The 11,882-nt window shown below is 49.6% G+C and overlaps 1 protein-coding gene across 1 annotated transcript in view; it reads right to left on the reverse strand.

Annotated features, from left to right (window-relative positions):
* Positions 1-11,882, reverse strand: part of iqgap1 (IQ motif containing GTPase activating protein 1) — a gene marked incomplete at its 3' end in the record, with an annotated part of 38,850 nt that overhangs the window by 10,602 nt on the left and 16,366 nt on the right. The window contains exons 8-20 of the mRNA XM_080538817.1: positions 11,881-11,882; positions 11,053-11,140; positions 10,670-10,833; positions 10,296-10,380; positions 9,332-9,495; positions 8,706-8,866; positions 8,127-8,251; positions 7,586-7,749; positions 2,491-2,581; positions 1,794-1,961; positions 1,327-1,469; positions 691-861; positions 15-98 (exon numbers count right to left, since the gene is read on the reverse strand). The exon at positions 11,881-11,882 is cut by the window's right edge and continues 177 nt beyond it. Coding sequence (XP_080394943.1) covers positions 15-98; positions 691-861; positions 1,327-1,469; positions 1,794-1,961; positions 2,491-2,581; positions 7,586-7,749; positions 8,127-8,251; positions 8,706-8,866; positions 9,332-9,495; positions 10,296-10,380; positions 10,670-10,833; positions 11,053-11,140; positions 11,881-11,882 — 1,610 coding nt within the window. The remainder of the gene's footprint in view (positions 1-14; positions 99-690; positions 862-1,326; positions 1,470-1,793; positions 1,962-2,490; positions 2,582-7,585; positions 7,750-8,126; positions 8,252-8,705; positions 8,867-9,331; positions 9,496-10,295; positions 10,381-10,669; positions 10,834-11,052; positions 11,141-11,880) is intronic.

An 11,882-nucleotide genomic window follows, 5' to 3' on the forward strand; every position in this document is an offset into this window, starting at 1 on the left:
GGCGGGGCCATCACCTTCACAGCCTCCTCGCTGTGGTCCTTCAGGAACTGCTTCCTGTTCTTGAAGTTCTTCCTCTGCTTGTAGCCTCTCCAGTGAGCCTATCAGGGAGCAGGGAGGTGAAGGGTCAGAGGTGAGGAAGGGTCAGGGCAGGTCAGAGAGATCAGTAGGGACAGTCAGAGAGTGGAGCAGCCGTCCCTGAGACTTCCTAGATTAACCCCTGTAACTGTAACAAGCTCCGGGGTTATTTTGAAAGCAGCAGGGAAGCCCACAGGTGATACATCATCTCCTCTAATGGCCTCCTGCTTTAAGAGGAGCGCTGCAGCTCTAATGGCCTCCTGCTTTAAGAGGAGCGCTGCAGCTCTAATGGCCTCCTGCTTTAAGAGGAGCGCTGCAGCCCTGAGTGGATGATGGGTTTATAGACCGGGGATGAGGGTCAATTGCATTTAAGTAAATGGACTGGACTCTAACCCAGTTAGAAACACAGTGGTGTATGAGACACACACACACGCACGCGCACACATACTCGCGCACGCACTCACACACACACTCTCACACACTCACACAGTGGTGTATGACACACACTCACACTCGCACACTCTCACACACACACTCTCACACACTGTCACACACTCTCACACACTCACACAAACAATCTCACACACTCTCACAAACACACAATGTATACCGTACCTGTATACAGGTGATTGCTGGGTCTTGTGACTTCAGGAAGTCGACTCGCTCCTTCAGGCCTTTCCTCACCAGGTAGCCACGGCAACCCGCCTGCAGCTTGGCGATCAGGCTCTCATTGGCTCGCCACAGCTGATCCCGGTTATAGGCGGAGGTTACCCCGGACACCACGGACTGATGGGACAACAAAGATTACCAGTCACACACGTGGTGCACAACTCACACACTGAAGCACAATGAAGTCTGTGCATCCATGACTGGATGTCTATCTGTGCTAGGCTAGGCTAGCCTACCGGCATGTCTATCTGTGCACTAGGTTAGGCTAGCCTACCTGCATGTCTATCTGTGCACTAGGCTAGCTTCCCCTGTACCTGGATGTCTATCTGTGTGCTAGGCTAGTCTATCTGGATGTCCATATGTGCTAGGCTAGCCCCCCTGGATATCTATCTGTGTGCTAGGCTAGTCTACCTGGATGTCTATCTGTGTGCTAGGCTAGTCTACCTGGATGTCCATATGTGCTAGGCTAGCCCCCCTGGATATCTATCTGTGTGCTAGGCTAGTCTACCTGGATGTCTATCTGTGCTAGGCTAGGCCAACCTCCCTGGATGTCTATCTCTGTGCTAGGCTAACGTACTGTACCTGGATGTCTTCCTTGTTGAGCTGGCTGTTGTTCTGCAGGAAGCCCTCTGGCTCCACCCAGGTGCCCTCTCCGGTCTTCATGTTGTAGTAGTAGTTGTGTCCCCCCTTCACCCAGTGCTTCATCCACTCACTGCCGTTGTCACCTAGGCAACGAGCACGGACGCATTACAAGTGATCTATCCATCAATCTGTCCATCCATCCCTCTATCCTTCCATCCCTCCATCTATCTATCTATCCATCCATCCATCCATGCCTCCTCCTCCACCCATCCATTCATCCATCCATCCCTCCTCCATCCATCCCTCCCTCCCACCATCCATTCATCCATCCATCCATCCATCCATCCCTCCTCCCACCATCCCTCCCACCATTCACCCATCTCTCCTCCACCTATCCATCCATCCCTCCTCCACCCATCCATCCATCCATCATTCCTTCCATCCATCCATCCATCTTCTCCTCTCACCATCCTTCTTCTTGTCCTCTTTGATCTTGGCCAGGTCGTCCTGGTACTTCTGGGCACACTCGGGGGTGACTCCGTAGAGGGCTACCCCAGGGGAGCGCAGGGCCGCCAGGGTCTGGGCCGCCTCGCCACCGTCCACCGCCTGGTTGATGGCCTGGATGGACTGGGAGACTACGCAGGGAGGAAAGAAAGAAAGAGGATTATGAGGAGGAATCATTCATAATCTCTCCTAGAACCAGAAGGAATACAGTGGAACAGCTAGATTAAATTAAACTTCTATTTATAAAAAATTAAAATAAAACTTGTTTTTTCAGAGTGGGGCAGTCCCACTTGTATTTTTCTTTTTATTGATAGACAGTATAGATTATGACGGGAAGGATGGGTAAGAGAGAGAGAGAAGGGATGACAAGCAGGACATCGAACCGGGAACCCTGCGGTTACATGGTCTTAACCCACTACGCCACCTAAGCGCCCCTGATTAAACTTTGGTCATCGCAGAGTAAAAGTACTATACAACGAAATGCAGTTTAGCATCTAACCAAAAGTGCAAATAGTGATATAAGAACATTATATAAATAAACATGACAATGATAGTGATGGGTAAGTCTGCAATAAACAGTATGTGCAGAGGTAGTATTGTTGTGAAATCATTGCAGGATAGCTATCGTGTCTTCCTATTGGATGAGAGAGAGATTCTTACACTGCAAGGCCTCCTGGGAATCCTTGTTGGACGTCAGTATGGCATCCTGGATCTCATCCAACCACAGCACAGCAGAGGAGTCCTGGGTCTCCTGAGAGAGCACACACACATTCACATGGTCAATATTATGTATGCACAGACACATGCTTGCACGCACACACACGACACAAGACACAGACACGCACGCACACACACACTATATACCTGCTGTTGCTCATCCCTGCACCTGAGATTCAACTATAACACACACACACACACGCTGAATCTTCTTGCACAGAGGACCTGGACAGCGTGGGCGCGCACACACGCATGTCTCCAGGACATTCGCTGTAATTCTACTGAACGAGCACACGAGGGCGCCGTCTTCCTTCTGAACGAGACAGAACCAGACCAGCCTGAGACCACAGGTATCCCTAGAGGGGTGTGACGGCTCTTCTACCATCGACCAGACATCCTACCGATATCTAAGAGGGGACCAGAACCATACCTCTTCGTATCTAACAACTCATCTGACGTCAGAGTATTTGTTCTTGACCCACATTAGGACACCGAATTGGATTGTCTAACTGAAACCGTTTCAAAAAACACTATCGCACACCATCAGCTCTGTGGTTTGCGTAGTGACACGTGACCACCGCCAGATGGCGCTCTAACCCCTCTCTCTCGCTGGGCGCTCCTGGCTGCACGCTGGGTCTGGTTTCCGGAGTGAGCAGAGCTGGCAGCTAATTGGATAACAGGACAGGCCCCTCTTTGTGCCTCATCAGCCCCTCCCCTCCCCCCATCCTGCTCTGTTTTGGGGGAGGTGAGGGGGGGGCTGGGGACCGATACCAAACTCAAGGTGTGGTTTCTTGAGAAAGGTGGGGGGGGAGATGGGGGGGATGAGGTAACAGCTTCATTCACAACACAGCTCTCAATCCCCCAGATTACCTTTGTTTACCGTAAACAATGACTTAGGGCTAATTGATATTTGTATTGTGTGAATCTACTGGGTAGAGCTGGCAGTGCCAGTAAGCGGGTGTGGTGCCCGGAAAAGGCAGGGGGGGAGAAGCAGGGGGTGTATCTTAATATAGTTCAGCACATTTAACAAAACACCCTAGCGCTGATATCAGAATAAGAGGAAGTGAAAGAGAGCAAGCAAGAGAGGTTTGTGAATTTCACCACTCCATCCTCTCTGCCTTGCATCACTGCGATGCGGTCGCCCCTACGTGACCCTGGTGGTGCTCCCCTGCGCTGGGTAGTCCACGTAACGTAACGTACAATGTGTCTGTCTGTCTGTTGACTGAGATCCTTGGCTCGGTGCCGCGCCACAAGAAAAGCTGGTGGCAACACATGCTTAATTAGTTTAACAAAAAACATGTCACTCTCCCAGCTGTGGATTCCCCTTGGAGTGTGTGAGACCGCGGGGACACACACACACAGACACACACACAGACACAGTCACAGTGTCACACACACAGTGCCACACACACACACACACGCGTGCTTCAGCGATGATGTGAGCGATTAATTTAGCCAATTACTCAGAGTACACAGATTGCACAGGACTTCCCGCTGTTTGCTTAGAGCCGTCGAGCTGAACCCTCAGACCACATCACTGGCAGACTAGAGCTTCGTCGTCATCATCTTCATCGCCCCCATGTGTCGTCTGACTGTCTGACTCCAATGCAACAGCAGGCAATAGGGAAGGACATCCAGACTCACTAAAACAGGATCAATGTTATGTTCTGTGAAACCCTTTGACCTCCCAAGCACACTACACACTACATCTGGAATCAGGACGGTCATGAGTCAACATGTTACCCTGAGGTCATTCTCTTGCAATACTGTAACAATACTGTAATACATGCTCCTCTCCATCTCCCTACGACCCCTCCTGCCTCTCCCACCCTCCCCCCTCCCTCCCCTCGGAGCTGTGGGACACATGAGGAACACATCAGTCCTTTGAACTCCAGCAGGAACTTCCTGTTTCAACCACTTCCTGTGCTATCTATGCCTGGACATCTGAGTGGGAGTGGGACGCCTCATCTATAAAGTCAACCCATGATGAGTGGGTGTGGGTGTGTGTGTGTGTGTGTGCGAGTGAGTGTATACACAAGATTACCAAGGGTGTACATGCGCATGAGGTGAAAGAATTGGTCGATGGTGACACGTCACTGAGGAGTCACCCCTGACGCCCGGACTGTCGTCAGCAGAGTCCAGGTCAATCAACAGAAGCTTTACTGTGAGAGGTACCCATCTGATGTAGTGGTCAGTTTCATGCCCTTTTAAGGAAGTAAACGGGTAGCGCTACTCTAGCTTGTTATTTCCTATGCCTGTGAAAAGGATCGCCAGGGAAATAGCTTGCTTTTTTTGTTGCCGTTTTATTTTTTCTCTCTCTCTCCCCCCACCTCCTCTAAAAAGCTTCGTTTGGAAATGAGGCTTGGCAATGGAACTAGCATCACATTCTCTCCCACAGCGTGACAAGAGTGCTCTAGATGTGACCGATGGTTTTGGATTAAAATTGGCTGTGTGAGAGAGCGAGAGAGACAGAGACAGAGAGAGAGAAAGACAGAGACGGAGAGAAAGAGAGTGCCAAATGCAAAATGCCAAATGTAACGTCGCAAAGAGTTATTTGCTTCCCTATCTATAAGGAGCGATAAGACAGAGGTCCAGAAATGGATCCAGTGTGGGACTCAATCTGTTGAAAGTTCCTAGCTAGGCCTGGTCTGTTATTGTACTACAAATAGGGACAGGCTAGTAACCGTAGGAAACAGTGGAAAGAACGCATTATTTCATGGCGTTATGCTTTTACCTAATACTCTACAGCTCTAGCTCTACAGTTTCCGAATGGAGGTGATGGCCTCGAAACGCTGAGTCTGTGGTAAACCATAGCCTGTCGGTGACCTTTGACTCCACCTGCACAGCAGCCCTTTCAGTTTCACCTCCGGCAGGAAACAGCTCAAATACGGTGCCACATGAGTGGAGGCTGAGTTACAACGAGCCCGTCCTCCGTTTTCTACCTCCGCCAGCCTCCACCAAGGTCCACATCATGTGGGGACTGTTGCACAGACGTGCACGTACAAACCACACTTGTCACCTCCCCTCACCGGCACATTAGTCAAATACACTGGGGCCGAAAGGCGAGTTCTATCTAATCTATTTCCTAGTAATAAGACATCGGCCTCTGTGAACTGTGGAGACAATATGGCCAGTTTTTTGGGGAAACTAAGACATAGTGAAAGGGTGAAGAGGGAGTGAGACAGGAAAAGATTAAGGATAAAAAAAGGGAGAGAGAGAGAAAGAGATCAATAATGAAAGAGTGAAAGAAAGAGAGGCATGAAAAAAGTGTGAGGGACAGAAAGTGGGAAAGAGACACACGTATGGAAAAAGAAAGAGCGAGAGAGAGAGAGAGAAAGAGAGAGAAAGAGAGAAAGAGAGAGAGAGAGAAAGAGAGAGAGAGGAGAAAGAGTGTGAGCGAACGAGACGCAGACAGACAGGAAGTGAGTGGGGGCAGCAGGAGCAGACAGGGGGCGTAGAGCAGAGCATGATCACACCATGACATCACTGGAGAGGAGAGGGCTGGTCACATGGAGCGGTGTGTGTGTCTCTCTCCCTCCCTCCCTCCCTCTCTCTCTCTCTCTCTCCCTCCCTCCCTCCCTCCCTCCTTCGGGGGATGGGCCTTTCTGGAAAAGCCCTCTGACGCTGGCCAAGGTCTAACAATAACAACATCATGCTCCCTCCATCAGCAGACGCGGTCACCCTTAAAGGACTTAATAAGCCTGCTTATAAACGGCTTAACTGTAACCAATTGATTATGAACAGACACTATGTGTTGAAAGAAGACTTGATCTGTCAGATCAAGCGCCATGAAGACATAAAGCTCAGCATATAGGGCCTCCATGAGAGTCCCGGTACCGGCCCAGGTGCTGTCAGCAGCCTGAACGCTCTACCACCGACAGGCCAGTATCTTTAATCTTCCATCTTGGGTCTGAACAGCCCAGTTTTAGAATGTCGGTCGGTTGCAAGCGGTTGCCAAGTTTTTCCTCTGCCAAGTTTTAAAAACGGTCGTCTCGTCTTGGATCTATGGTCTGAACTGGCCTTAAATACTAGCACTCTAACACCTGGCACTTATCGAACACGGTCTCGAGATTGGTTAGTCCTCGAGGTCCCACGAGTCTCCTCTGAGCTGAGGAGAGCTGCATAACTGCACAGTGTTGATGACCAGTCCCTCCCTCCCTCCCTCTCTCCTCCCTCCCTCCCTCTCTCCCTTCCATCTCTCCCTCAGTCCCTCCTTCCCTCCCTCTCCTCAGGCATGGAATGACTGTCCGGATACTCCCAAGACTATTTTTAGGAAGGATTCCTCAGTGGAATCACAATTTCAATATCCATTTCTTTTCATTGCCTGTCCTTTTAAAATGTTGTAAATAATAATAATAATATAATAATAATTGTTTTATTGTAATAGTGGGAGCACCGTTGAAAAAGAGAGCTTGGTCTCTTTTGACTCCTTTTGACTGAATAAATACAAAACAAAAAAACACAACGGCATCCCTCGAGACCTCTCTGAACCACCTGTAACCAATCCTGTACCTAAAAGGTTCAACTGAGTGTATACAGTACCTCTCTGGGATAAATCCTGGATCTTAGACAACAACAGCTACATTCTACAGGTAACTGTAGTCATGCTATGTTTGCATACAGCTCTCCGTATTTGCATACAGGCCTGTACGCCATTGGGACCTTGAATACACCTCCTACATGCGGGTGTCCATTTCTAACCAAACTAATTTAATGAGACACTGCCTCTCTGTTCAGCAGGGAACAGTGGTGTTTGCTGGCTCCTGTGATGGCATCAGTGTCGATATCAGGGTGTGTGTGTATGTATGTGTGTGTGTGTGTGTGTGTGTGCGTACGTGCGCCTGCCCGCCTGCCCGTGTACGCGTGTGTGTACGTGCGTTGCCCGTGTATGTATGTTTGTGTGTGTGTGTGTGTGTGTGTGTGTGTGTACACAGGTCCTTACGTGTACCTTCTCCCTACCTCTAGCAGTTTGTCGTAGTAGTGTATATATGCGTGTGTGTGTGTGTGTGTGTGTGTGTGTGTGTATGTATGTCCTTACGTGTGCCTTCTCCCTGCGGGCCTCCAGCAGCTTGTCGTAGTAGTGCTGGGCCACGGAGGGGTCCACGTCTGTCAGCTTGGCGGCAGGGTGCTGCAGCGCCCCCAGGGTCTTCTGGGGGTCCCCCTCGTCCAGAGACTCGTTAATCAGACCAATGGCCGCGATGCCTAGACACACATACACAGACAGAGACAGAGACAGAGACAGAGACAGAGACAGAGACAGAGACAGAGACAGAGACGACACACACACACATTAAGTCAATAGGAAATGTAGACATAGGATAGGAAGATAAGAGGTCTGGTAGATGCTTTGAAACCAGAATGTGATGTCATAGTCCTTCTAGGAATATTTACTCAGTATATTTATTCAAATACACTATCTTTTCTGATAATCCATATCTGATGGTATAACTGGGATTAATCCAAGTATGACAGCACCTGTTGCTTTTTTTTTCCCACACTCTCTGACTCACTACACATCATTCTGAGGAACAATGCAGTGTGTGTGTGTGTGTGTGTGTGTGTGTGTGTGTGTGTCTCACGTTCGTGCTCCTCCTGTACGTTCAGGTTGACCTGGTCCACGCAGGCCTGGATGTCGTTCCAGGTCAGATAGTCGCTGCCCTCCTCCCTGCCGGCTGCCTTCAGACGCATCAACTCCTCCATGTACCTGGAACACAGAGGAGGAGTAGGAGGAGTTACAGGAGGAGTTACAGGAGTCAGAGGAGGAGTCACAGAAGTTAGGAGTCAGAGGAGGAGTTAGAGAAGGAGTTAGAGAAGGAGTTAGAGAAGGAGTTAGAGAAGGAGTTAGAGAAGGAGTTAGAGAAGGACTTAGGGAAGGAGTTAGGGAAGGAGTTAGGGAAGGAGTTAGGGAAGGAGTTAGGGAAGGAGTTAGGGAAGGAGTTATAGGAGTCAGAGGAGGAGATAGAGGAGTTAGAGGAGTCAGAGAAGGAGTCAGAAGAGGTAGATGGTGCCAAACCTTTCAAATCAGGGTTGTGGCCCGGAGATGTCTAATAATGACATAATGGTAGACATATGATATAACTTCATAAAACCCTACGACAGATCAGCTGTCTGTGTTAATCTGTGTGTGTGTGTGTGTGTGTGTGTGTGTGTGTTTGTACCTCTGTGCGTACTCGTCCTCTACGTTGCTGAGCCCAGTGACAGAGCTGGCCAGTTGTCTCCACAGGGCGGCGCGGTCCCCTACGTCCAACGCTCCGTTCATCAGCACCACCGATGACAGCATCTCCACGGCAACCAGCAGCTCGGGGTGAGACAGGGCACCCTGGGGGACACAGGCAGGAGGTTAGCCTGAGCAACACAGTACCAACACACCAGCTGGACAACACATCATTAGTGTGTGTGTGTGTGTGTGTGCGTGTGTCTCAGAGAGAGAGAGAATGTGTGAGTGTGTGTGTGTGCCAGAGAGATAGAGAATGTGTGTGTGTGTGTGTGTCAGAGAGAGAGAATGTGTATGCGTGTGTATGGATGTGTGTGTGTGTGTCTGTGTGTCTGTGTGTCCCATGTGTGTGTGTGTGTGTGTGTCGTGCGTGTGTGTGACTATACATGCGTGTGTGTGTGTGTGTGTGTGTATGCGAGTGCCGTGCGTGTGTGTGTATGTATTCGAGCGAGCATGTGCGTGTATTCAGGCACGCGTGTGTGTATGTGAACGCCGTGTGTGTGTGTGTGTGTGTGCGTGTGCGTGCGTGTGTGTGTGTGCGTGTGTGTGTGTGCGTGTGTGTGTGTGTACCTCGGGGCTCTGCTGCTGCAGGCTGGCCAGCTCCCTCTGGTAGAGGTCGGCAGCGCTGGGGTACACCTCGGGCAGCTGGGCGTCGGGGTTCATCAGCTCCGCCACCGTCCCCTCCGGCACGCCCGCCCGGACGGCGCCGTTGATCCTGTCCACCGCCTGCAGCACTGGACACACACACCACAACACGCACACAACACACACACACACACACAAACACACACACACACACCACAACACCACAGGGACCGTGAGAGGCGCCGTCACACCAGCCGCAATCAATAACAAATCACAGCCGACCGACAACAGACTGGATGACAGCGGTCCAGGGCCATCAGGTCAGAAACAGTTTCTTGAACAGTTTCTTGAACAGTTTCTTCCCCAAAGCCATAGCAGCTGCTGGACTGAAAAAAACAGGTGTAGTGCTGAGGCACAAATATGTACATTTCAAGCCTGCAAACTGCGACACTTTAAATGAATGTGCAATAACACTATGTGCAATATGACAACCCTAGTCGTCTATATGTACAGTATAGTATAGTGGATAGTGTACATAGCCTTTATTTATGTAAACCAGCTCCTTCCCTTCTTGTGTTTTTTTCAGTTTTTTTTTTCTTTCCTAGCACCAGGGGAGCCACCCCTCCTAAATGTCGTTGTTTGGTACCTGTACTATAGCAATGACAATAAAGACCATTCATTCATTCATTCATTCATTCAATAACTCCTGATCATTGCACCTTACACGTTTTTGCACTAAGTTGGACAGTATATTTATTCACTCATATTGGTACTGTATATATTGTCTTGAGTATTGTTGTGTTGTCGTCTTGTTGTTGTGTGTACTGTAGCTTGTTCAGCATGGAGAATACAGTTGAATTGAATTGAATGACGTTATGTAACCAGCCAGTCAAGCGCAGGCTAGGCTAGGCTACGTTAGGCTACGCTAGCCGGAGGAGACACTGCTTACTCTTCCCGTAGGCCGCTGCGTCCTCGTTGGCTACGTCCACGCCGCTCTGTAGCTCCTCTTTGGTCAGGGCCTCCCCTGGAGCACTCTGGGAAGGAAAATGAAATCATGAAACAGGACAATATATAATTATTACTGCCATTTTATTTCTCTTGTCGCTTAACTGAAGCCTACGAATTTTACTCTCTGATACGTGTAAAATGGGATGTAACAAACTTGAAATATGAATCGTAATACAATCACATGCATTGTATATTTTTTGAAATACTGTATACCGGGTATGCCTGCACATGCTTCATACTGTATATGAGAGAATACATCAGCTACAACTACGTCGCCTGTGGTCACGCCTCACACCTGTGACATCATCAACCCACCTGTTCTTTATTCTCACGGTCGGCCATCAGCTGTTTCAGGTACCAGCCTTTGTTCTGGCCCTGGAGGTTCTGTAGGCCCAAAGCCTGGGACCGGAGTGCGTCATACAGCCTGTCCTCGTCACCGCTCAGCAGGGCCTGCTCCGCCAAGCTCAGGGCGCTGGACACTGACAGGACAGGAGGAAGGGTGATGAGGACAGCTGAAGAACTACCGCAGTCACTCATCACTAGTAGTAGTCTTTAGCCGTGTGTGTGTGTGTGTGTGTGTGTGTGTATGTATGTATGTATGTATGTATGTATGTATGTATGTATGTATGTATGTATGTATGTATGTATGTATGTATATACAGTATGTGTGTGTGTGTGTGTGTGTGTGCAATACTCACAGTTGACCTTGTTGACGTTGCCTTGGATCTCAGCCTGGGTGAGTAGCTCCTCGTAGACGTCCCTCTCTGCGTCTGCGTTCTCTCCCAGCTACACCACCACCACACGCACACACGCACACACACACACACACACACACACACACACACACACACACACAGGGTGAGCCACAGGACATCAACAGGACCACCCAGCTGGCCTTCACAGATACATTTACATTTACATTTGAGGCATTTAGCCATATTCCAAAACGACTTACAAACGATACATTTCGACTAAGCGAATCATCGATTCACCAGGCCTAGCAGGAAGAGTAATCTAGCTCAGGCCAGGCACTGGAGAAACAGTACAAGGGGGGGGGTGTAGAAATCTTAGGAGACACAGTATAAGGGGAAGCAGGTGTCTCAGGAGACACAGTGCTGGGGGGGTAGTAGACGTCTCAAGAGGAGCAGTTAAGTTGTAACCTGAAGAGATGGGTCTTCAGTCTCCGGCGGACTCTGAACTCTGACTCTGACTCAGGTAGACACTGCAGCATGACTCCACACACAAACACGTACAGTACATGTCGTGTGGGTACTACAGGAGACAGTATTTGTTTTTTAAGGGTTTTTTTCTGAGTGGGGCAGTCCCCCACTCATATTTTTCTTTTCATTGACAGATACAGTAGAGATTTCGACAGGAAGGATGGGTGAGAGAGAGAGAGAGAGAGAAGGGACGACATGCAGGAAATGTCCGCGGCCGGAATTGAACCGGGAACCCTGCGGTTACATGGTCGACGCTTAACCCGTTACGCCACCTAAGCGCCCCCTACAGGAGACAGTGAGTCGTACCC

Source organism: Nansenia antarctica (assembly GCF_963989245.1).
Source record: "Nansenia antarctica genome assembly, chromosome: 9".
Classification (NCBI taxonomy): domain Eukaryota; kingdom Metazoa; phylum Chordata; class Actinopteri; order Argentiniformes; family Microstomatidae; genus Nansenia; species Nansenia antarctica.